Genomic DNA, 26,526 nt, shown 5'->3' with positions numbered 1-26,526 from the left:
TTGTCAATGAACTAAATTTTTAAGGATATTGTAGAATATTGAAAATATTTAAACAATCGCAAACGAAAAAAAAAAACTTTTGTTTCCAGTATCTATATACAAAAAAAAAAAGTCAAAACATCAAACAGAAAAATCTAGCTTTTGCTAATGCTAATGACCTGAAACTATAGAGAACAGCCAAAACTACACTGTTATCAGTCCTAAATATCATCTGATTTTATATTGTTCTGTCATTAGTATTTTACACATGTTAAATGACAGGTGTTTATAGTGAGTAGACCACTGATCAGGCTGAAAGGAAGTGGAAGGATGTGAGGTCAGGGCACTTCCTGGATGATCCAGATGGCTTAAAGCATCTTCTGACATCAGAACCAAGGTCTGCAATGAAAATGACTCAGGATACTGGACATAGTGTTGAGTTTTTGTGCAGCTATTTCCTAAAACCTTCACTGCATCAGATGACAAAAGAATTTTATGAATACATTATTATAGGATAACCGCCATAAATCACTCAGCTTTGCCTCGTTCTCAAACACACCTTTGTCGGACACAAAAGAAAAATATGTCTGTCAATTCAAGCTTCCTGTTTCATTCTTTCATTTTTCTTCAGCAGTTTCCAGCTGTCAGCTCTTCTTTTTTTTCCATTCTTCTTTTCAAGCTCATAATTGAATAATGTAAATAGTGTTCACTGTGGAGATTAGGATGAGATTGGAGTTCTCAGAGGAGGATTGACAGTCTTATCTCTGACTTTCTGTCCCACTGCCTTTATCTTTCTCTCCTGCCCTTCTTGCCTTCTCCAAAGGATATTCTGCTCACATCAGACACTAAAACCCCACTATGGCACTGCGTAGTTCTCCGTAGAAAGTGTCTGTCTGTTTTGCAGGAGACTCATCTGATTGCGGCCCACTCTGCTCAACTATCATCTTTCCTCAGTGCCATCTTGTTACCACGAGTAGCTTGTTCATCATTCTTACAGATCAAACAGTCAAAAGAATACTGATCAGCAAAATGGCATTTCCAACCGTTAAATGATTTGGTAACACTTTGGTAAAAAAGATTGGGAATATGTTTGCAAAAATATAAGTATTTCAAAGATTCATGGAATTTCTGTCATGAAATGTGGTCTGAGAGGTGCAGTATTATGTAGCCGACTTGGTTTGGATCCGGCTTAGGAAATTTTCCAGTCTCACCTGCCACTTTTCTGTGTATCATTAGCTGTCTGATTTTTAGAATATCATTATGGATAAAGAAGAAAGCTGAAAATATCAAATAAAAAAATGGTTATTGCATAATGTCTAATGATTAGCATATACAACATCTAATTATTGCAAATAAATCTAATGATCTGTTAAGTATCTTATAATTTAAAAAATGATATAAGTACTTACAATGTGTTTGAAATGGCACATTTTATGAGTCAAAACTGTATCAGTGTTATTTTAGTATCAATATTTTTTTTTATTTTAGTACTTAAACTATGTGAAAATGAGAGATGAAATTACTTGGGGATTAATAAAAAAAAAAAAAAATATATATATATATATATATATATATATATATATATATATATATATATATATATGTGTGTGTGTGTGTGTGTTATTTCAGTTAATTTGTAATTTATTTCAAGTAATGATTTTTTTTTTCTGGTTTTAGTTTTACTTAACTTTAATAATCCTGACTTTTTTTTTTCTATGTATTTTTTTTATTGGAGGGGTTGGCAAGCTTTTCCCCACATTTTTAAATCTTGATTCAACTACTTTTTTCTGCACATATACTGTAGATAGATGGACGGAGGTATAGACTATTTTATAAGCAATTCACACTACATACTATTTTAAAATATACACTTTGTAAGTATGGACTCAGCTGAGTTTTTTTCTTTTATTATTTGAAGTCTAGTTTATATTTAGCATTCATGTCTTTAATCTCACAAGGTTTAAAAATAAAAAAAAAAAGCTGAAGAGCCCAGGCTTTTCAATCAGTGTTAAAGATACTTTTAAAAAAAAAACACTCGTTTTCCACATCATTTCATTTGGACTGCTTTCATGTCCTTGAAACTGAGCTCTTCCATTCCCCCTTCACTCAGTTTACCTCTTTGTAACCCGTCTGCCTCTGTTATTGCTCAGCTGAGGCTGACTTTCCCAGTTAACCACATCCTACAAGACAGGTGTGGCATATCATCCATAAAGGCCTCACCAAAACCAGGCCACTGACTGTTTAACGTCAGGTTTAAACCTGTGATCATCTCGCAGCGTGTCAGTCGCCACAATAGGCTGGTGAATCACAAGTGGAACAGTGACCTTGATCCATACTGTTTTAGGTGTGAGTGCTGGTTTCCATTGACTTGTGTGTCATCCTCTATTGATTTGAAGGATGATTCAGCCTGAAATTGACAGTGAGAGATGAGCTCACTGTGTGAAGCTGCTCTAGTTTTATGCTGCAGGTGTGTGGTGACACACACTGTTGGAGTTTGACATTGTCTATAGTTGTATCTTATTGTGTGTTCTGCAAGAGGATCGCAGTGTTTGGTCAAACAGAAAAAGCTCTGCTTACATTCAGAACTGTGTGTGTGGGTACACGTGTGAAAGAGAGCATGTCAGCATGAGAGAAATGTATTCTTCCACACTGTGCCGCCACTTTCAGCAGGTGAACGAATGCATCCACTGAGCGATTGCACCAGCTTTCAGTATCTGTTCCCCATCTTATTTTTTAACTCTTGCTTTCTCCTTTTCGTCATTTAATGTAGTTAAATGATTATATAGTTTAATTATTTTTAGTAATATATATTAAACTCTCTCTAAATGATATATAAAATTGTATTTTAATTCATTTGTATTTATTCCTTCATTGATTTATTTCCACTGAGTTATTGCACCAGCTTTCTTCTTCCCATTTTCACAGTTTCATGTGGTTAAATAATATTTTTAATTATATTAAATTGTATTCAATTTCATTAAATCACTAACACACATAACACACAGTTTTAATGTTATTTTTTATGCATGTATTTATGTGTTTATATATATATATATATATGACCCTGGACTTAATTGTCTATTTTTAAGTGTCAACTTTTTTCCATTGATATATGGTTATACACGCACAGACACACACACATACACACACACACACACAATGTTTTATTATAATGTATTGCTTTTTTTTCATTCTTTCCAGCTTTCAATATATTTTTCTTTCCTATTTTATCTTTTTTATCTCCTTGCCTTCTCCTTTTCGCTATTTTATGTGGTTAATTTATTTTGTTTTTATTAGTGCTGTCAGTTAATTAAACATTGTAATTGGGTTCATTTACATGATGTGCTAATTGAATAATCAGATTATAACAATATTTATCAATATTTGCCGAGAAATGCTACTTAAAGCATTAAATGCACATTACAAAAAGTGGCTTTATATTGCTTATTTTATTCATTAAAGCCTGTCACTGGTTTACAATTCACTTTGCAATTTGTTAGTCTGTTCCTCTTGGGATATAAGGGTACACTTCCAGATATTTAGAACTGTATGATTATGTTGCATGTCTGACACTGGAAAGATACAGGAAATAAATCCTCAAGGCCATCAAATGAATGATGGTCCCTTGGGTCATCTTCCATCCCCCATGCTATAAATCAATTTCTTTGGTTTGGTGTCTTGCTCAAGGCCTGCCATTAGTCACAGAGCACAAGTCAAGCAGGGACTGGCAGACTCTGAGATTTTTTTTATTAATTTTTTTCTCCCTGTCTATTATTTGTTGTTTAATGTGTTTTCCTAGCACTTTCTTCCCCTCCTCTCATCACTTTTGCACTGACATATACTCGTATTAATAAATGTTGCAAGACTATTCTAGAGTTATATTGCTTTGGATTTTGGATTTACTTTAACAAATTATAGAAAAAAATACTTTTTTCTACATGACTATGAGTTTCCTACTAAAAATGTTATCCTATTTTAGATCAAGAAGACCTCAGAGGCCACTCTCACTACTATCCAGGACATGGTGACCATCGAGGACTATGACGTGTCCGAAAGTTTCCATCACAGCCGCTCCACTGAATCGGTCAAGTCCACCGTGTCAGAAACCTACCTCAGCAGGCCGAGCATCGCCAAGAGACGCGCCAACCAACAGGAGACAGAGCAGTTCTATTTTATGGTCAATTTTGCTTTATTAAGATTTACTAGTATTTAAAATTCAATCGGTTACTTTAAAGAAATATTTCCCATAGGCATGTTATCAGGTTTCATCTTTAAACTGGTGCATTTTAAAGGGGGGGGGTGAAATGCTATTTCATGCATACTGAGTTTTTTACACTGTTAAAGAGTTGGATCCCTATGCTAAACATGGACAAAGTTTCAAAAATTAAGTTGTACGTTTGAAGGAGTATTTCTGTTCCAAAAATACTCCTTCCGGTTTGTCACAAGTTTCGGAAAGTTTTTTTCGAGTATGGCTCTGTGTGACGTTAGATGGAGCGGAATTTCCTTTTATGGGTGCTAAGGGCGCGTCTGCCGGAAGAGCGCGCGCTCCCGTATAGCAGAGCACTGAGAGGCTGAGCACAGCCTGATCAGAGCGAGAGCGTCGCGAAATGTCACAAAAGGAGTGTGTTTTTGGTTGCCAGGGCAAGACAACCCTGCACAGATTACCAAAAGAAAAACAGCATTAAGGGACCAGTGGACGGAGTTTTTTTTTACAGAGCATCAACGAAGTTGTGCAAGTGTTTGTGTTTGTTCCCTGCATTTCGAAGATGCTTGTTTTACAAACAAGGCCCAGGTTGACGCTGGATTTGCACATCGTTTATTTCTTAAGGATGATGCAATCCCAACGAAAAAGGGTCACGATCGTGTGTTGGAACCGCAGGCGGTGAGTAAAACTGCTTCAAATATCTCTGTGTTGTTAACTTAGCTATCAGCGCGTAAGCACATCAAGTAAACAACATGCGATGTTATCAAACTGCACTTTCCACATGTACAGCTTAAAAAAAAAAATAAAAAAAAAGACGACAAAGTGGAACTTAGTCATTTTCCAAAACCGCTAAGCAAATATATATACAGTTTCAGTACATACCACATAGAGAAGCCTTTGCTGATGCTGCTCTTGTTAAATTTCAGCCTCTGGATCTGTGTCACAGCTTTCAGACTCGCTCAACACAAAATCCTACTCGCGCTAGTGATTCTTAGGCTCCGCCCACACGTCACGCCTCTAGGCGCTCGTGTTTTTTCGGGAAAAATCGGTACAGACTATCTTTCTCTTATGAATATAATAAAACTAAAGACTTTTTGGAGTTATGAAGGATGCAGTACTACTCTATAGGTACTCAAGATTAACAGGATATTGAGTGAAAACGAGCATTTCACCCCCCCTTTAAGAAAGCTTTGCCAAGAAATTTACTTATTAGTATTAAAGAAAAACATTTTCATAGATTATAATTTTCATATAATCAAGTTTCATTGTGCAATATAAGAAAGTCAAAATTTTATATTATTTAATTTTAATAAAATAAGTCACTTTATTTAAATGTATTTCATAGGCATGCTATCAACTGATAGATAGATTGCTGGATGGATGGTTTGCTTTCTCAATTCACTCTCCACTGGCAGATGTGGCAAAAGAGTCAATTGTGGTGCTGTGCTTGCTTAGGACAATCTGCTGTCAAATGTTTTTGGTCTCACACTGGTCTCAATCGTGTCTCTTCACAGAAGTTCCACGAGTATTTGGAGGGCAGCAATCTCATCACGAAGCTTCAGGCAAAGCATGATCTACTGAAGAGGACCCTCGGTGATGGTATTGTTTGAATTGGTTTGTTTATAGGGTCAGGCCTTAGAACTGAAAACACACAATGATAGAGAAAATTCATAACACATTTGGATCATAATCCTCTTGGCCAATAGAAACCAGCAGGAAGCTGCTCATGTGGGTAGTGCAACCTCATATTAACCTCATATTATTTAAGTACAATAGTATGGAGGATTATAATTCCCGCATCATGTATAAATCTGCTCAACATGTTGCCTCTAAATGTTTTGCAGCCCGGAGCATTTCAGTTTTTGTGTTGTGAACACTGCAGACTGTGTGCTGTCAGGGGCCGCTAAGTGCACACTGTGTGGGTGGAATCAACAAATCATGCTCCCCTGCCTAAAATCAACTGTGTCTGTTTCTGCACACTGAACCTTCGATGGGTTAGCTAAATGGGTACCTGTGATTTAGATGTTGAATTTCTCTTCCAAATGACCTAAAGGTGTATGTGAGGATGTCCAGTTCCAGACAGATGGCTGGCTGCATGTGCTTTACTGAGCATAAACAAAAGCCTCCCCTGGGCATCTGAAGAACTGTGTTCTCACATTCTCTCTCTCTCTCTCTCTCTCTCTCTCTCTCTCTCTCTCTCTCTCTCTCTCTCTCTCTCTCTCACACACACACAGGTTACCGGCCTGAGTATGCAACTACAAGGTAAAAAATCAGTTCTGTCTGTCTTCTGTCTATCCATCTTACTGTATTTACCTGTTTTTTTTTATATGTCTTCATATCTGGCTGTCGATCTGTTTATTGTTCTATTATTCTATCTGTCATTCTGTTTTGTCTGTAATTCTGTCTGTCATTCTGACTTGGTTCGTCTGGTGTTCCGTCTCTGTCAATTTACCTAGCGTTCTGTCTGTTTTTATATCTATCAGTTGTTCTGTTGTTCCATTTTTCATTCTATCATTCTATCTATCAGTCTGTCTGTTGTTATATGGTTTTATCTGTTAGTTGTTTTGTCATACTATCTGTCCATTTACTTTTCTGTTTGTTATTCTATCATTTGAGCCATCATTCTTTCTTTCTGTCAGTTTCTTTTGTTTGTTCTAACATTCATTCTATTTTTCTGTCTTCCATCCTATCTCTCTTTTTGTCTGTTAGTTATGTTGTTCTGTCTATTAGTTGTTCTGTCTTTCTCTCTGTCAGCTCTGTTTTCATTCTATCTGTCGGTCTGTCGTTCTGGTCGCTGTTCTGACGTTCAGTCTTTTTATAGTTTGTTCTCCGGTTCTAGTAGTCATTCTATCTCTGTCTGCCATCCTATTTATCTGTCAGTTATTCTATCTATGTATCTGTTCTGTTTGTAGTTCTATTCATCTCTCTATCATTCTATTAATTCTATTGGTCTGTCATTCAATCACTCTGCCTATCATTCTGTCATTGTATCTGTTATTCTACAGTTCTAACTGTCTATCATTATATATCTGGGTTTTTTTTTCAGTTTTTCTATCTATAGTTTTTATTGTCCTGTATTTATAGATACACTATATTTACTCGATCTATACAGTGTACAGTGATAAGGTCTGAAGAGTAGACCAAATGCTTGAGACTGCTTAACTCAACACAATGCTTTGCACTAATAGTGCTTTTATTATATCCAACCTCTCCCAGAATTAATAGAGGGCACAGTTTAAAAGCATGTGAAAAAGCTCTCCTCTTGAGTAGGGGGCAAGTTTACTGTATTCCTTTAGACACTGAAGAGGGAGATGCCTGCATTCTGAAATTTCCCAGGCCGAGCCAAGCCAAAAGATTTTGTGCTGGGACATCTCTCGCACTCCCACCCCCTGCTGTCCCCAGCAGACGTGCCATTTCCATGGCCTGTGATGTGCGGTGGAAGTGAAGTTTATGAACAGGACATTAGTGAAGCAGGCACAAAAGGATCTTACCGCTTTCCCCAAATAACTTGAAATCATGTCCACAATTTAATTTTGTCTCTCGAAAAAAGTTGTTTGTTACACTGTACTGTATATGCTAAAGCAAAGCACAGATTCAAGATTAATAGTATAAACATCTCTTTATAGGCCTCCCAGTCTTCCTCCTAAACCGTTTGGCACACTGAGGCCCAGACCACGCTCTGTATTTAATGTTAAGCTGTTTAATGGCAATTTGGAGTCATTTGTTAAGGTACTTCAAGCTTTGGGTGCCGTACTACCTGCACTGAATACCGCCGCTTAAAGCCATAATGATTCACGGCTACCTGCTTCTACTTGACTGATCATTATGGCTGGGGAAGGTTTTAAACAGAGCAGAAACGGAGGTGTGTGTGGGAGTGAGTACACATAAAGCAAGATGACAGAGATAAAGTGAGCTTCATGCATCAACATCCACAGAGATGCCTCAGGGCAGCATGAAAGCCTCTTAAAGGGATAGTACACCTTAAAATATAAAAATCTCTGTCTCGTGTTGTTCCGAACATTAATTTTTCTCTTCTGTGCAATGCAACAGAATGTTCTAGAATGCTTACTCAGCTCTTTTCCATACAGTGAAAGTGAATACTGAAGAGGTGTTGTAAAAAGTCAATTTGATAACTTTGTGTGTGAATCAGAGTGAAATCTAAGTTTAAACTTGGCAAATCACACAGTTATGACGAGACTTGAGAATTAATGCTGTTTGAAATCATTTACTTAAAGCTTTGATTTTTAGAATATAATGACTTAAGTTTCCATCTATTGTGCACATCAAACTGTTGTACGACTTCAAAAGTCTTGAAATAAATAGCACATGTCATGTTGACCACTTTTATGGTGCTTTTTGGTCATTTTTGGAGTTCATCACCATTTAACTATATTCACTTTTGTTGATTAAGGAAAAGAGTGACTCGTTTGTTTATTTTTGGGTGTTCCATGGAAAAAAGCAAGTCAAAAGAAATTGGAACGACACAAGGGAGAGAAAATGGTGACAGATTTTTGGTGAACTAATCTTTTTCAACATCTATTATTTAACTTTAGATGCAAAATTTGTGTCAGCACGCCCCTCTTTTTCTCTCTGTGAGACTGGAGCTAATATTGCCATTGGAAGACTAATAATGATTTTGTAGGCTGTTTTTGGTGGCTTGTAGTGCTGGGACCAAATAACCTGGGGATCGCCTCTTTCTCTCTGTTTTTCTGCTCTCTCGCTCTCTGGCTCTCTGCCCTGTCATTCATCTGTTGATAGTCGTGGACGACGGAACTCACACACAAGGCACCAGGTACAGAAACAGTCGGCTTGTCCCGATCAGCTCATTGCTGCATGTCTGTCTAAGCTTCCAGTAGTTCAACTTCCAGTCACCTTTGCTTAATCTTAAGGAGTTGTGAACCATGTACAGTGGAGTGTGAATGTCTGAAACCACACAGATTTTTGGGATTTCTGTTTAAAGTAGGAAAACTAAGAATAGTTATAATAAAAAAAAAAAAAAAAAAAATATATATATATATATATATATATATATACACATATACACACACACATACATACACACACACATACATATATATGTATGTATGTATGTATATATATATATATATATATATATATATATATATAAAAAATTTTTTTACTTTCCTGTCAAATTGTTATGTTGACATAATTTAGAACAAACTTTACCCTTACAAATGATCAGTATGCAAAGTAGAAGTGGTCTCAGACTTTCGGACCCCAGAGTATATGTGTCCATGTGCTTGACAAGAGTTCATCTTTTTTGGCTTCAGTGACCCTTAATGCACACAATTATGATTTATTAAGTTGAATGGAGAGAATTTCCCACAAATTGAATAGCTTTTTACTATGAATATAAATAATATAATAATATTTTCACACTAGAATTGTATAGTGCTTAACACAGGCCAGAAGGTAATTCATAAAATTAAGATTCTATTATTTATTAAATATGTAAAAATTTGATTACTGCAGTGAAAATGTGAAAAATAAGGAAAGAAATGGTTAATAAAAAAAGCATTAAGATTAATTATTGGTTATTTAAATCTTTTTTTAAATGTGAAGTTTTGATTATGATTCAGTGTCAGTATCAATAAGTAATTGTGTCCATGGCAGTACATTTTGTATTCACCATATTGCACTGATAATAGCTGGGAAATGTAGTGCCTGTGAGGTCTGCCTCTGTTCCTGGCACTCTCACAGAGTTCCCTGGGTTAAAAGCAGATAACAGCATTTTTAATAACTTAGAACTTTCCTGTAAGATAGAGCCCTGCCAAAAACTGAACAAACAGCTCTAACCCCACACAACAGGCAGCCCGGACCCCATGATCACATAGCTGGATTCACTAAAGCATTTCAGTTTTTCCACCGTTGGAACTGGCTCCATTCATGTTCAAGAACCATGTTAGCATGCAGATCTAAGTTGTCATTTAATTTCCTGTCTGAGACAGGATAAGGCACAGAATCTTAGGTGTGCACTTTAAAAAGGGTCTGTTAGGCTCAAGAAGGATTATCTTCTCATCTCCGACATGAATGATACATGATGTGTGGGATATTTTCAGTTGATTTAGAGCTTGACTGATTGTTTAGCCAACATCCTGATTTGATGCCAATGTTGTCTTGTTTTAAGGACTCTGGACAAGCAATACCAAGAGTTGTTGAGAGCTGTATTCGATTCATCAACCTGTATGGTAAGTTTATTGCGAGAACCTTTTAACTCAAACCATGAAATACCCATAATTCTTTAGAATGGCCCACTATTGTCATTAAAACGCCCAAAAAGCCTGAATACGAAGTATACAACTACGCTATTGTGTTTACAATTGTCTTATCCAGTTGCTACCTGCCCTATCATAAGTTAGGTTTGGGACAAATTTAGAGTCAGGGTAGGTCATGTTTTTTGCGTGCCCCTTTCGAATCTGTCCCATCCCAGCGTAGGCCATGCACAGACTTGTCTTAGATCTATTTCAAGTTTTGTGTTTGAGGATGTTTAGTCCTAAAAGTCTTGTGTGGCCTTTTTACTAGGAACTATAGAGATGTTTTTAATTAATCTTTTCTGACCCTCAGCCAAGCTTTCCATTAAAAGCTAATCCGGACTGACGGATGTTTTTTTGTAGAAGTTGATTGCAGCCTCTCTCCTTCATTCATTATCTTTCATTAAGGAACTTTTTGAAAGCACAGGGCTTAGCTTTTGAGGTTTTGGATTTGAATGTGGTTACTATGGACCAGCCTTTATTTCCAGCGGATTTAAATGGACATTGGAAGACGTCTTATTTAACTTTATTTCACCGTTTTCTCTCTATTTTTCAGGCCTCCAACATCAAGGAATATTCAGAGTTCCTGGATCTCAAGTTGAAGTCAATGATATCAAGAACTCTTTTGAAAGAGGTGTGTGTGTGTGTGTGTGTGTGTGTAAATGTGGTATAGAGTTCAGGTTTCTGACATAGCTCTGAAAGCGCTGTCGCAGCTGAATAATAATGAGTCTCTTATGTCTTCAGTGGTTCATATGAGCCACGAACCTAAATTCACATAATTTAAGGAGACTTCCTTTCTAGGAAAAACATCTACTGGGCAGAAGATGTGTTTTCAGCAAATGCTGATATTTAGGTTCTTTTTTTTGTGTGCAAAATATATTAAATATAAATATTCTGTTCGGCAGATTTGACACACGTTATGTCTCTTAGGTAACGATCCCCTGACAGACGAAGAGAATAACCATGATATAAACTCTGTTGCGGGCGTTTTGAAACTCTACTTTCGAGGTTTGGAGAACCCTCTGATTCCAAATGAAAGATTCAGTGATCTCATCTCCTGTGTCAGTAAGTGTCTTTGCTTTCTATTGACCTGCAGCTGTAAATCTGTCATTGATTCTCAGTGTGAATGAACAGTGCTTTGAACTGTTATCGTGTGCTCTCACACAGAGATCTCAGTCATTTGCCCCCAACAGTGGGACAGTGACTTTCTTCACCGTATGACAAGAAATCCAGCGCCTCAAGCCTTATGCACACTCCATTACAGCACAGTGTGTGTTCCACCGCGCCATGACACGTTAGGGCTTCAGCTGGTCCTTTAACTGGCATGAATGCAACTTTGTGTGAGAAAGCGTGCTTCATCATGATCATAGATGATGCTACACGGCACTAAATGAATGAATGCAGTGTGACACCATGATGCTCAGTGGTTTCAGTTAGGTTAATGGGATATTTGTGATCGACAGCTTGGTAAGCTGTGCCACTTTTGTTGCAAAGTTTGTCCTCTAATCAAATAACAATATTAGTTTGATTTAAAACTTATAATTAAAATATGGACATGCAGTAAATTAGTTATGGACATAACAACAGTATGCAATAATGTATTGAAATTAAATATCATATAAATTAATTAATAAATAAAACTGTACAAATAAATTATATACAATTATTCATTATTATTATTTATATATATATTTATACATATATATACGCACACCGAATTTTCTTAATTGGGTTGTGAATTTTTGATCAAATAATGCAGCTTTGATGAGCATAAAAGATTTCTTTAAAAAACATTACTAGTCACAAACTTTTGACCGGTAGTGTATACGTGTAAAGCTGTGTAGGTGTAAAGTGTAACGCTGCATTTATTTGATTTAATTTTTGATTCTTATATTCATATATATTCACTCATTCAAAAACTATTTAAAACTAATATAGCAGTTGAAGTACTGGCATAGTTTTCCCTGAAGCTTTTGACAAACTTAAGCCCAGAGCTACAATTCTGAGATGTATCTTTCATTTAATAATTCACAACTAATATTTAGCCTAATAATTGGTTTATAGCCTTTTTAGACCTGGATGCATTTACTTGATGTTTAATCTGCCATGTAGAAAATAGTTTTTGAGTTATTTTACATGCAAAAATGTTCTTACCATAATTGTATCACTTGTAGCTTTATATGATAGCCCTTTCTAAATATTTAGCCACATGTTAAAATTTGTGCAGAGTTTGCTAAATTAAGGTGCTGTGCACTTGCATGTGTGGGTTGGGTGGGTTTTGTTTGTCTGTGCGTGTGGAGGAATGTAAAGGCATGTGTTCACACACACCCGTGTGCGGCCCTGTGCCTGTTACACTCTGTGGACTAAAGTGTGACGAATAGGGATTCCCTGCTGTTTACATTTACACACGACTAACCCCTTCCCAGCATACCATACACTCCCTCCACCGCACACGGCCCGGGAGGTCTATATATAGACTGTCAGTTGTGTGTCCTCTGCACGGTAGGAGATTAGTTTGAGTTTTGTTTCTGCAGACATGTGCCTTGTCTGTGGTGAGGCTTTGAATTGCTTCCCTTACTCAGGATCTGTGTTGGAAACTAGTTTCGTGCTCAAGTAAGACGAATAACTGTAGCATAGTAGCATGTTTTCAAAAGCCCAGATCTTTTTTTAATGGTGACATGGCTATTTTACAATGCTATCAGAGGATGAATCAAGGATCTGGGTGTGCTAAAGTATGGATGAGAGAGAGCAGGTCACATCAGTTTTCAATTGGTACTTTATAAGTACTGTGTGTGTCTCACAGCCAAGCCTTGGGATCCGATGAGGACAAGATATAGTAGTTTGGAATGAGCTAGTAGTGTACTGTGCATTATGCATATTTTTTTAAATAGTGTATGCAACAGTAAGTTATTGAGCCACATCCAGGTATTAACTTCATAAATGCAATTTGTGGTGGAAATCTGTGTGCATTCCTGCAGGAGAGCCGCAGGAGTACTCACACACATTTTTTGGATGCCAGTCTTTTGGATTAATTTTTAAGCTTCTTTAAAAAGAGGAGTTGAGTAGTTTTGAGACTTTACCTCTTTCAATGCTCTGGTAATCAGCTTTATTAAGTCCAGGGTGAGGGCCAACAAACCTGGCGATTTAATTTAATGAACACAAGGGAATCGCCTCTGGTTCTCTCTCTTTTTTTAACTCATTCTCTCTTTCTTTTTTAGGAATAGAGAATCTGTATGAGAGAGCGCTGTATATACGTAAGATCCTTCTAACTGTACCCAGATCAGTCCTTGTGGTCATGCGATATCTGTTTGCCTTCCTCAACCAGTAAGTCCCAATGTCTCACTAACACACAGATGAATGTCCTTATGGAAAGGCTTTTTTGCTGGTTGTCAAATGTCCTAATAGCTTGCTTGTTTTTCCTGCAGCTTGTCCCAGTACAGCGATGAAAATATGATGGACCCGTATAATCTGGCCATCTGCTTTGGCCCCACCCTCATGCCCACTCCAGAAACCCAGGACCAGGTCTCCTGCCAGGCCCATGTCAATGAGGTCATCAAAACCATCATCATCCATCACGAGACCATCTTTCCTGACACAAAGGAGCTTGACGGCCCCATGTACGAGAAGTGTATGGCAGGCGGAGACTATTGGTGAGTGCCGAGATGTGATGGTGATATTGGTTTGAATTATTTATTGATAACTGTCTGGGCATCTGCATTTAGGTGGGTGAGGAAGTGTTTAGAAGATAGATGCTAATGGGTTGTGCAACCTGAGATTCGTGACAGTCTTTGAGCTTGTTAAAGTTGTAGACTTTATTGTATTTTCGAGGATTAGTGATGGTATCCGGACATCCATGGTGTGACCTGAGTGAAATAAAAGAAATGATTAGTCAGTGCTATAGTGAGTCACTTATTTTGTTAGCACAGTTTTTGGGTGGGGCCTCTTTGTTTTGAAGAACATCTGATCTATGAGCATAAATCCACACAAAATATTTGGAATAAAATTTATAGAGATAGTCATCCAGAAACGGAAATTCTGTCATAATTTACTCACAATCCAGTGTCATTTTATTATTAATAGTCCTCTGTTTACTATTATTATTGTTAATATTACTCAAATGAATAGCATTTTTAAGGACCTTAACATGCTTGAAAATCATAAAATTGTACAGACACGCCAGCAGTGCCGAAAACTTTCACCTGATGTATGTTTCAGAAGTGGGTGTTGCAAAATGGCTCGACAACGCCACCTATACACTTTTACGTACATGTATGAAATTCGGTTGACACTTTTAACACACCAATACCTACAGGAAGTCAGTTATTTTGAATTTTTTCTGCTCTGTGTGTGTGTGTGTGTGTGTGTGTGTGTGTGTGTGTGTGTGTGTGTGTGTGTGTGTGTGTGTGTGTGTGTGTGTTACTACTTGGATGGATTAAATGTAGAGCACCAATTCTGAGTATGGGACACCACACTTGGCTACACGTCTCATCACTTTTTTTTTTTGTAGTCATTTTTGTGTCAGGCATTGTAATTCAACAAACTCCTAGAGATTTAATCAGATTTTAATCTTGATCTTTCATTAAAGAGTGTTGTCAAATCTTGAATTAGCTTTTTTTATTTTAAATTTTCATTTTAAGTTGATGTCATTTTGTAATGTGCTTTGTTTTTATGCATTTTTGTTTTACATTTCTTTTTGGTTTTAATTTTATTTAAATTAGTTTTAGTAATTTTAGTGCTTCAACCTGAACTTCAAAAAATTAAAATGGGACATTTTGCCTTGGCAACAATTTTTTTTCCCCCATATAATATTTATATATGACTTTTATTTTATTTGAGCTTTATTTCATTTTCCAAATCTATATTACTTTCTGTGGACCACAAAAAAAGATGCTAAACGAAAAATTTGTGTTTTGTTTTTTTTCCGTCCACAAAGTGAAATAATCAATAAGAGCCATTGTTGTTTTGGAATCCATTGACTTTCATTGAATGGACAGTGTGTAAAAAAAAAAATCCTAACATAAAATCCATTTTCATTTTTGGGTGATTTATTCCTTCAAAGAAACTCCTATTTTCCTACAAACTACAAATTAGCTGATTTGTTTTCTAAAAATGGCCTTGTATTTCTCATTCTGTCTCTGTGAGGATATACCGGGTCCTAGGCCAAAGGTTTGTTTTTAAAATGCACTGAATATCACAGGTATGTGTGTCTGGATCTAAGGAGTGACTGTGTTTGGATTTGGTGTGGGTAATTATGTGGAAAGATAAGGTGCCGATAGTGAGCTCTTTAGTTAAGTTGAGACATTTTTTAGAGGCCGAAAGGGGTTGGAGATCCTTAACTAGGTGAGACAGACTGAAACCATCTTAAAAATGGCTGCCATTAAGGTAAAGAAAGATCGTCAGCCAAACCAATGTTCATTTCTCCCCAAAATTTGCATGGATGAGAAGAGAAAAGAGACATTTTCCACCAGCTCCACAGCTGTGTGTATATGTTGCTAGTGATTTTGTTGTTTTAAAAAGTGCGGCCCAACTCCCACTAGTCTGCATCCCCCAACCTGAAGCAAAACACCTGCCACTGCAAGCATCTATACTTCAGCATTTCAGATATTACATCCACCTTTCTTAAACTTCCGGCAGCCGGTTGTCATATTTTCTCATTTGGTAGTGTGGCATGCGAGAGTGGCAGTGCTCTGTTTGAAATGGCTTTACTGTGAGTCAGACTCTGGATGTAAAGGGCATTAATGCCAGTCTCAGTAACCATGCTGTTCCACTGACAGAATCCCAAACACCCTGCGACTCTTCTTGAATACTAATGACAGCCTCTGTACTATTTGCTTGATGCTGACTGTGACTTAACTCTGTGTTGCCCTTTTTAAACATTTACAAAAATACATGACCATTTAATTGTTTGAAGTCATTAAGGAGTCTCTTAAGCTCACCAAGGCTGCATTTATTTGATTAGAAATAGAGTAAGAACAGTAATATTTTTACATTTTATTACAATTTAAGGTAGCTGTTTTCTATTTTGATATATTTTAGAGTATCATTTATTCCTGTGATGGAATTACTTCAGTCTTCAGTGCCACATGATCTTTAAGAAATCATTTTAATATACTCATCTGGTGCTCTAGAAGAAACATTTCCCATTAATGTCAATCTTGGAAACCGTTGAGGTGCTTAATATTGTTGTGGAAACCGCTGTACTTTTTTTTTTCAGGATTCTTGGGTAAGTTCAAGAGAACAGAATTTCATGTGACATTTTGATTAATTTAATGGGTCTTTACTGAATAAAAGTATTTATTTCAAAAAAATAAAAAATAATAATCTTTCTTACCCCAAACGTAACCCCAAAACAGTAGTATATTTGTATCTTAGGATGAACAAAACCATTTAAACGTTTGGTCTAAATAATGTAGTGAGCAATAAATGTTACACAAATAAAACTATATTATATATTTTAATCTTTTTTTTTTTTTTTTTTTTTACTTTACTTTTTTAATGTTTTATGGCGATTTATAAATAGACAGACTTCAAAACTTGTGTATATACAAAAAATCCAAACATTAAAGCTGCGGTAGGTATCTTTTGACGATCTAGCGGTTAATAAACAGAACTGCTTGCGTCTTGCGGAAGAACATCGTAGTCGGAGCTGCTTCTCTCTGTTTATGTCTATGAAGAATCACAAAGGTACTGGGTTACTCCGCCGCGGTACCCCCGAAGCAATCTAAAATAGTCCGAATATAAACACTTATTATAGGTGCACCCTAGTGATTCAGGACAAGCCAAAAACACGGTTTGGAAAATGGATTCATGGTGTACTCGCTTATTATATACATTTTTCTACATTTTGAACACAAACAAAGTTACGGACCGCAGCTCTGATTGGTTGTTTCTTACAGGGAGCGGATGACTTTCTGCAAATGGCAATAGGACCACTGGGAGGAGCTTGATTTTTTTCACAGATTATCTGTCTCATATTCTACTGTCAGGACATAATGACAGGTTTAACAAATATGTAAAAAAATATATTTTTACAAAAGTTACCTTCTGCAGCTTTAAGCACATGACTTTAGAACAAAAAGTTTTTAAGCTCATCAGAAATATTGAATTATCTGACTTTTACTATTCAGTACTTAAATATTTGGTAATAGGTCCTATAAATCTATTATTTGGGGGAAAAAAGAACCATTTGTCTTGATTTCTTTCTTCTTTTCTTCTGCAGTGAGAGTCCATACAGTGAGCATGGAGCTCTTGAGGAGGTTGATCAGGATAGAGGAACGGAGACCCACACCAGTGAGGATGGTAAGTTATTTTGTTTACCACACCCTGTAGTAGTATGTACAGTATGACAACTCATTTATGTAGGTTATACATTAAGAAAGCACTCTGAGGTCATAGGAACAAGGTTAAGACATCTTGTCCTGTCCAGTCACTCTTCCCATTGGCTCAGATTGGCTTCGACCATTGAGTCTCCGGATTGATTTTACTTCATATAACGTTTTCTGACTGGGCCAGTTAAGGGTTAATTCCACCTTGCCCTTACCTGGGTAATCACTTTGACAGCTTTACAGGAAGTGATTGTTAAAGAGCAAATAACTTTTGTTTTCTAATCCTCTGGGAAGCTAGAGACATCCGTAAATAAAGGAAGAGGGTTTGAATCAAGTCTTGCAAATACTTTCCAAACTAAACCAGTCTGTCATTGCTATAGGGCAGTTTGCATTAAAAATACATGTGGAGGCCTCACCAGTCTGGCTCAAAATCTAGTTCTTTTTGTTGCTGCATGTGGTTTTATTATGAAAAAAAAAATAATCCTCTTAAAGTTCCCAAGGCTCACTGTCATAAACAAAACTAAAACCAGATGCTTGGCCTATTGATGACACATGAACCAATTCCCACGTGTAATATGAGAAATAAACTGCAAGTGTCAGACTGAAAACTCAACTCAGTCAAGTGGTTTGTTTTTGTCTTCTGTACAGTCTTTCAGAAGAACCGAAAGGAAAATGTTGCTGCTGACCTGTATGTCGCCCCACTGAAAATAGACACATTTCCTGTCTCTCTCCGTCTGTACCTGAACAATGCCTGTTTTCTTGAGCTTATTTTATAAGAGAAGTCTGCTTTTTCCATATCCAAGATTTGTTTAAGAATGGGTGTCTGTGCAGGGAGCTAGATAATGGTAGGACTGAATCAGAAATACCAATTAGAAGATGGTTGCTTTAAGTCTACCTTTGTTTTTGGAGCATAAATAGACTCTCTGTGATTGCTCAAATGGTAGTTGATTATTTGGATAAGGCAAGAATATGATCGTTCATACTGGTGTATTACATATTAAAACTAAGACTAATAATTTGTCCCTCACTGTCTGTGCTACACGCATGAAAGCTACCTCAAATCGTGCTAGTTGTTGAGATGCACTTAAACTGAATATTTGCGAAAAAACTGACTTAGGGGCCGTTCACATATCGCACCTAAAAACGTTTGGATAACGCTAGGCGCGCCGCTTTGTCCTTCTTTCCAAAGCACTCGGACAGAAGCGCTCCTGAGGCATCTGCCTTTGCTAAGCATTCATGACCTGCTCTCTCCATGAAGACGCAGAAATTTCAGCAAAGGATAAATGGATTTGCAGCACAAAAAATCGCTCTAAGTAGCTCTGCTACTAAATTTATTTCAAAATGACAATCCATATACAGCTATGAACAGCTGTTCCTTCATCTTGGCTGAGTTTTCAACGTTGTTACGGGAAAGGATGAAGCTGATTGGTTGGTTCTTGTCACATGACCCGCGGTTAAATTGGAACTGAGTCTCTCCTTCTCTAAACATTGCTGAACAGACAGATCTCATATTCACCAAGTATAAACAGAACCCAGAACCTCTGGTGGTAACTTTATTTAGAATCATATTCAGTGAAGGATATTACGCACAAGCCTGTCATTTGCTCATAAATCACTATTATACATCCAGACATGCGCATCTGCATGCTGAAGATTCATTTTGACTGCTCCCATCTTATTGTCTGTTTAAATTTCATGAACCTATAACCTTAAACTGGGAAACCTGATACTTCACATATGTTAGGGTTTCCATAAACTAATGCAGATGTCGAATATCAACGTCAGACCGAATCATAACTGACCTGAAAATTTTAAAATTGCCCTTAGCTTCAGTGGTTTGGCTCCAAATGATTTTTTGAATATATTGAGAAGGTTTTTCCCAGTGGAGGAATTCTTATTCTTTTTCTTCACACTGCACACATAACTTATGGCTGATCGGAATTATGGGTTTTGTCTTGTTTCATAATAAGCTATTTGGATTATATTCCATTTCTTAGTTTCTGGATATTTATCAGCTGTCATGATAATGGAGACATAAATAATTCTGAGGAAGCGATTAATGGCTGTACTGTTAACTTCAAGCATAATTATATCAGCCTGATCAAACCTGTGGCAAGTGCAGCATCTGTCCTCAATCACTGCATCTGCATGGGATCGTCTCAGGGCCCGTCTGGGAAACCACTTTGCCAAGTGATGGTACCCCTGATATGCCTTTAGAGCCATTTGTTCATTCAAGTGAACTGGAATAAGCAGACAGAATGCTCTCCTGGGAAGAAAAAGACAAATCTCAGCATCTGTGAGAAACCGATGTACAATAAGAAAATTGACCATTTTTGAAATCCTGGTTTGTGTGTTATATTTGGTAATATAATATATTTGGTAAACATAAATGAGCCTATTTTTTTTTTTTATTTCTTCATTTGTCATTTATAAGTTTGGGGGCAAACTTTTTTTTTTTCTTCAGCAAAGATGCATTTAATTGACCAAAAGTAACAGTAAATACATTTTATAAAGGTACAAACCATTTCTATTTTAAATAAATTCTTCCCTTTTGAACTTTCTATTCATCAGAGAATAAATAAATAAATAATAACGTCACGGTCTCCAAAAAATAAAATTTTGTTTTGTTTTCAACTGATGGCAAACCTGGATTTTCAACATCATTACTCCAGTCTTCAGTGTCACATGATCCTTCAGAAATTATAAAGTGTATTTTAAAATAGCTTAAAATAGAATACAAATATTTTACCTTTTAGAAATATTTCATCATATTACTGTTTTTACTGTGTTTTTGAAAAAGTATATCGTTGGTTAGGATAATAATTTTTTTTATAAACATTAAAAATCTATTTTTAAATCTATTTTTATTTAAATTATGAAAACAAGTCTTAATATCTTATGCATCATTGCTTCTCAATAAAATTTTAATTCTTGTTTTTTTTTTTTTTTTTAGTTCTCAAAATACACATTTTCTTGAATATTTGGGTTCATTATAAAATAAGTCACATTTTATCATTCAAAGCTTTTTTGAAATTCCATCCTTTGAGTAGAAAACCATTTAAACTCTGTTAAAAACATGTGGTCTTCCTTAACAGGCCCCTGATGAGCTCATTTTCTCTTCTAAATAGCAGCACCCCTGCAGTCTGCAAGCATGTCTCCATAAAAACATTAAAAACAGGAAATGCGCTTACAAACGGTTTTCTACTCTGTCAGCCTTTATTCCTCCTCGTTCTGCTTGCAGTCGTGGGTTCTGGTGGGTAAGTTACCTCTAGAGCAGAGTGTATGATTAGCAAGAAACCTAGCATGGCGTTGTTAGCTCTCCTCTGGGGTAACAAGAAGTCCATATGGTACAATGTGCATTCAACTAGAGCAAACGGGTGCAAGAACAACACGTGGTTAATATCAGGGAATAAAAATAGTATCATAACAAAAGTTACAGTCTCTTTAATACAGACTTCTGAATTAGTTCAAATGTATCGTGAGCTGCCTTTGTGTATCTTAGTGAGCAAGGTTCTTTTGACAGTAAACAAATGAATTATTTAGGTCGGTGTCTGGATATTCTTTCTTTTTTTAATTGTATTTTAAGCTAAAATCACACATAATCCAGGTAACTTTTTATACTTTTATTTTGTCTGCCGCCTGTCTTCTCAAACACTGTCCTTGCAGGACTATAAAACATGAACAGGCTTCAGCAAGGACAGTGAATGAATGACAGCATCAGTGAGGTGGAGATGAAGGAGAGATAGGGATGTGTGCACAGTTGCTGCTCATATTGATCTCCACCCATCCTCTTTATTAACAAGGTGCCTGGTCTCAGAGCAGCCCTATTAATTCAGACAGTCACGTCTCATCGACTCCTCGTCATTTCCAGACTGTCGAGAATGAAAAAGCATTTCCTCTTTGAGCTTGTGCTGCTTGATTTTATATTGCCTTTACTGTCTTTCCTGTGTAAGATGAATTGTGTATTCCCTTTTGTCTGATTTATATTTTCCCTAATTTTTCTGTCTTTATTTGCAACAATGGTAAAGCTGTGCCTCTCTCCTGAGTTTTTTTGAAAATACAAGGATTTTATAACATTTTTAACAGTTTAGATTTTTGACTGATTACTGTAATGCATTGCAGAAAGAAAATGAATTATAGGACTAAACATATATTCACAATATGAATTTTAATTACATTTAATTGCAAGTAATTCAGTTGTGTTCAACTTTCTTAAGAGATTTGGTTTTACAAAATTATCATGCTGTTACAAAGGTTTTACGGATGTAGTAAAATGGTAAAACCATGATGGATGTAGATGTGCTTGTAGTATAATGAAATAACAACATATTTAAATATTTAAAAATATATAAATTCTGAAATATAATTTTTATTAAATGTTTACATGTATTATTTAAATATTAAAAATATATACAAATAATTTCTAAAATAACGAATCATTTTTGTTCAAAACTAATTTTATTAAATCATATATTAAATAATTAAATAGAAATATGCATTTAAATATAAATTAACAATATAATTTTTTTTATTAAATAATGTAGTGTGTCATTTTTAAATAGTAAAACATTTATATAAAATAAATTATTATTGATGTTTATTTTTTTTGTTAAGGGTTGGAAGTGTCTTGTATCGTATTACTCAGTGTTACAACACTAGTGTTGCCACCAATGTTTCACAGTGCTGTTTTGTAAGAGGTGTTGCACTCATTTGGCAGGAGTTGTGATGATGTTGGTAAGGTCCACATTGCCTGATTGTCCTGAAGATGAGAACAGGCCGTTCTGCCAGAAGTGCAGCTACTTTGCATGCATTGAAGCCTGTTGGCTCTCTAATGAGTCCTTACGTAAAGGGTGTCACGGCAGCAAAGGAGTGTACAGCAGATGGTCAGAGACCCTATAATGTGGATGCATTGAAATGCTCTTATTCACATGTGAAAGAACAGTCAGATGCAGTTGAGGCATGTGCACTATATGGATTAATTTGACTTGGTACTGCAAATAGCACCAACTCATGTTCAGTTGACTCCGTATTATCTCCCTTTAGGCGTTTCATATAGCATAAGCCAAAAGTACAGAAATGGGTGATGCCGCCCATGCGGAAAAGCTAATTGATCACACACAAGTTATGATTGGATATTCTCCAGTGGAAATCTGCTGCTGCATCTGTTTCCGCTCTCCTAACTCACTGAATTAACCATGCTGTGTTTTTTTCTACAGAGGGGGAGCCCATTGAAGCCATCGCAAAATTTGATTATGTGGGCCGCTCTGCGCGGGAGCTGTCCTTTAAGAAGGGTGCATCTCTACTGCTGTATCAAAGAGCGTCAGATGACTGGTGGGAGGGCAGACACAACGGCATAGACGGCCTAGTGCCTCACCAGTACATCGTTGTACAGGATATGTGAGTATCACTACTGTTCTACAGTAATAAATGAATATAAATAATGATAGCGCTTCAACAGAGTTCAATGTTATTAACCTTTATTTCACCAGATAATAAAATACACAGCACACAAATATTGGGCTGAATAGATTTGGCTGTTTTTGAGTTTGTCTATTCGATCCTTTTCAGTATTATGTAATTATAATTTCTAATAATTGTATTATTTATTAACTCTTTGTACATAGAATAAAATGAGCATAAAATATAACGAATTAGAAACTGAAAAAAAGTTTACATAAATCAGAAATAGAATGTACTGTTCTGCAACATAATGCAGAAAATCTATTTAAAAAGTAGGATAAGATGTAATGTATGTAAAAAGGAAAATGTAAGAGGAAGGTGATAGCAAGAGTATTTATTTATGTAGTATATATTAGGGCTGGGACTTGAATAAAAATTTAATTGATTGTCAATGATTTTTATGATTGATCATGATTAATCACATATCAATTATTGTATTTTATGTAATATAAATCATATAAACTATTGTATAACAATCATGTCAAAAAAAGTAATCACAACTAAATAATTTACATATGTAATTGTCACAATGTAGAATACTCATAAAAAAATTATATAATATTTTATATAATATTTCTATTAATAATATTTTAAATGCCATTTTTAATTTGCACCTGGGTAGTGAGTTTATTGTTTGTTTGTTTTTTCATTATAATTTTTATTAATTTTAATATTGTTATTTTCCTCGGCCCTAGTATGTATGGTGTAATATTATTTCTTTTGATTTGTCCACTATTTTTTATTTTTTTTTCCCTGAGCTTGTCACATTCTGGGATTGCCTTCTCCTCAAGAGATGAACAAGCGCTGTCCAAAATTAAGAATTTGCAACCATTAATAACATATGTTCTATATTACAGGCTGAGCATTCTATAACTACCTTTTAATACTTCAGATTTGCAAATTCAGGTTGGATGTACTGCTTTTTGCATACTGTGTAATAGGGAAGTAGGCGTTAAAATGCCTAATTACACGGAAATGTATCTATGAAGCCTTAAAATGTTGTCGAGGTAGGCACCTAGTTTGATTTAGAATATAACTTAAGGCACATCTGAGTTTAGTTTCACCACTCTGCTGTGGACCATCTCCTCTGCCTGGGCAGCCATTGGCGCCTAGTTGAATAGATTATGGCTCATAAAGGGGGCAAATCTAATGAATCGGGCACAGTGCTGAGTAACGCCAACAACAGAGCCCATACCAGCCCACTGTGTGTGTGTATCAGTAATTCTCATCATGAACCTCTGCTGATGTGTGTTCTGGGCCCGTGGCACTGAGAATTTACAGCCTGGTGTAGTGAGCGAGTTTAAGAGGCCCTAGACCAGCAGAAATAAAAATAAAAGAGAGAGAGAGTGAAAGGATGGACAGCTCATACACAGGATATCCTCTATGGCACGCATGCAATGGAGAGAATTCACACCACAGCTGATAGAAATATCTGATTGGTGTTAAAAAACATGCACATGTGACCCAATGTTCTGTCCAGTAGGCTGTATCAACAGCTGTGATTTTACACAGGACTTGTGGAGCTTCACATGCTCTCCAAGTCTCTGTCCCAGGCCTCGTGTCAGGGCTTTAATGCACCAGCCAACACAAGCATCACATACTGCTTGACCTTCACAAGATAGCAATGAAGACCGGCAGTGTTACAAAGATGCATGGAATCAGCAAGTATACATTGTAAACAGCAAAAAACTGTGAAAGCAGATTTCAACGTTATGATGTCTGAGCCTACGGCAGGAAAATAAGTCCTTGTGATTGATTGCTTTAAAACATTGTTTAGTGACAAATGAAGTTGACATCAGTTACTGCACTATTAGGCAAAATAAAATCTAAATTGTAGTATGGCTTAGTGCAACTAACTTAGTGCAACAATTAATCATCTAAATATATGCACATGAGCGACTCATGATATACAGTGTTTTCAGTTTCTCAAAGCAGCTTGATTCACATAAAATGTAAATAATAATAATAATAATAATGTTATTTTTATGTGTTTATTGTGATATAAAATCACAACATTTTTGGGGAAATATTGCATGCTTATAAACAAGCACAGCATTGTTGTAATAATATAACAATTAACAGTAATTAATAATAATAATTAATAATGTTTATAGTTATTATTATTATTATTATTATTATTATTATTATTATTATTATATGGTCATATTTATGTATAATCAACATTTTTGGCCAAGTTGTGCAGCCCTTTAAAAAAAAATCAAAGCAAAACTTTTTTTTACATATATATAATTATTATTATTATGAAAAGGAAGAGCTCAGAGATACAAACCATCGGGTGGCCATTAATTTTTTGCCTATTTTGAAATGTGTTTTGGTGGCAATTTGAGCTGCTCTTATCGTCTGTCATGAGACAGTTTGCTTTTAAACATTAAACTAGAGCTAATGCGTGTAAATGTGTTTTTATAACTTGCTTGTTTGCTGTTTTTACAGGGATGACACATTCTCTGACTCTCTGAGCCAGAAGGCGGACAGTGAGGCCAGCAGTGGACATGGAGGAGAGGAGAAATGCTCCAGTAGAGACATTGGGTCTCCAACAGACAGCAGACTACCTGATGCCTACATCAGCAGGTGACTGAACGAAAACATCCCAGAATCCCCCTCACTTCAAGCACTCAGAGACACTTAGGCTATTCAGTTAAAGGAACAGTCAATTAAATGACAAACAAATACCCTGTGTCAGCGCCAGTGGCCTCATGGTTTATCACTTGCTCTCTTCCCCGTTCATTCACTCTATCCCTCTGTGTCGTGCAGCTATGTTTCATGCCTCTTAAATCTTTTAGTGCATTTGTCTTTATTTAGATGTTCTCCTCCTTCCATAAGTGTGGTTATCAAACATACTTCCTTGCGGATGAGGATAGCCTCCTCTGCAGCTGTAAATGCATTGACATTTTGGCAATCAAATCATAAAGTGGTGATCTCCAAAGAAAAATATTCACTTTGATATGTCAGCACTAAGAGGCGGTGGGCGCTCAAACACATGAACTCAGTATTTGTTTACATTGAGTTTTCCAGAATATCTGGATAAGCAGTGTTAGTGTACAACAGTGATAACTGTGCCATAGAAATAAAAGGACTCAAATGCCGTTCAATATGAATTTGAATAATTTGAAGTTCTTCTAAAGTACATATGGTTTCACATAAAAGTTCAACAAATGTTCTCTTTTGACACATTCTGTGTCTTGTTTTATGCAGCACTGCAGTATTGAGTTGCTCCATGTTTTAATGTAGAGCATGTCGTCCCCTGCTGGACAAATATATCTACTGC

The 26,526-nt window shown here is 36.1% G+C and overlaps 1 protein-coding gene across 5 annotated transcripts in view; it reads left to right on the top strand.

Moving 5' to 3' along the window:
• The window catches only part of LOC127934328 (SLIT-ROBO Rho GTPase-activating protein 1), an 88,792-nt gene that overhangs the window by 56,705 nt on the left and 5,561 nt on the right, over positions 1-26,526 (top strand). For 3 of the 5 annotated variants that reach the window (XM_052531633.1, XM_052531636.1, XM_052531635.1), the window contains 12 exons: positions 3,959-4,156; positions 5,698-5,782; positions 6,418-6,445; positions 7,810-7,912; positions 10,332-10,392; positions 11,012-11,089; positions 11,386-11,520; positions 13,674-13,779; positions 13,881-14,105; positions 17,675-17,754; positions 22,997-23,177; positions 25,692-25,829. In XM_052531633.1, coding sequence (XP_052387593.1) covers positions 3,959-4,156; positions 5,698-5,782; positions 6,418-6,445; positions 7,810-7,912; positions 10,332-10,392; positions 11,012-11,089; positions 11,386-11,520; positions 13,674-13,779; positions 13,881-14,105; positions 17,675-17,754; positions 22,997-23,177; positions 25,692-25,829 — 1,418 coding nt within the window. Of the gene's footprint in view, positions 1-3,958; positions 4,157-5,697; positions 5,783-6,417; positions 6,446-7,809; positions 7,913-8,941; positions 8,976-10,331; positions 10,393-11,011; positions 11,090-11,385; positions 11,521-13,673; positions 13,780-13,880; positions 14,106-17,674; positions 17,755-22,996; positions 23,178-25,691; positions 25,830-26,526 lie in introns of those variants that run through there. The other 2 variants (XM_052531634.1, XR_008147745.1) reach the window with 2 other exon arrangements.

The sequence above is a fragment of the Carassius gibelio genome, chromosome A18 (genome assembly GCF_023724105.1).
Source record: "Carassius gibelio isolate Cgi1373 ecotype wild population from Czech Republic chromosome A18, carGib1.2-hapl.c, whole genome shotgun sequence".
NCBI classification, from domain to species: domain Eukaryota; kingdom Metazoa; phylum Chordata; class Actinopteri; order Cypriniformes; family Cyprinidae; genus Carassius; species Carassius gibelio.
Note: the sequence above shows the minus strand (reverse complement) of the source record. Positions and strands in the feature narration are given on the sequence as shown.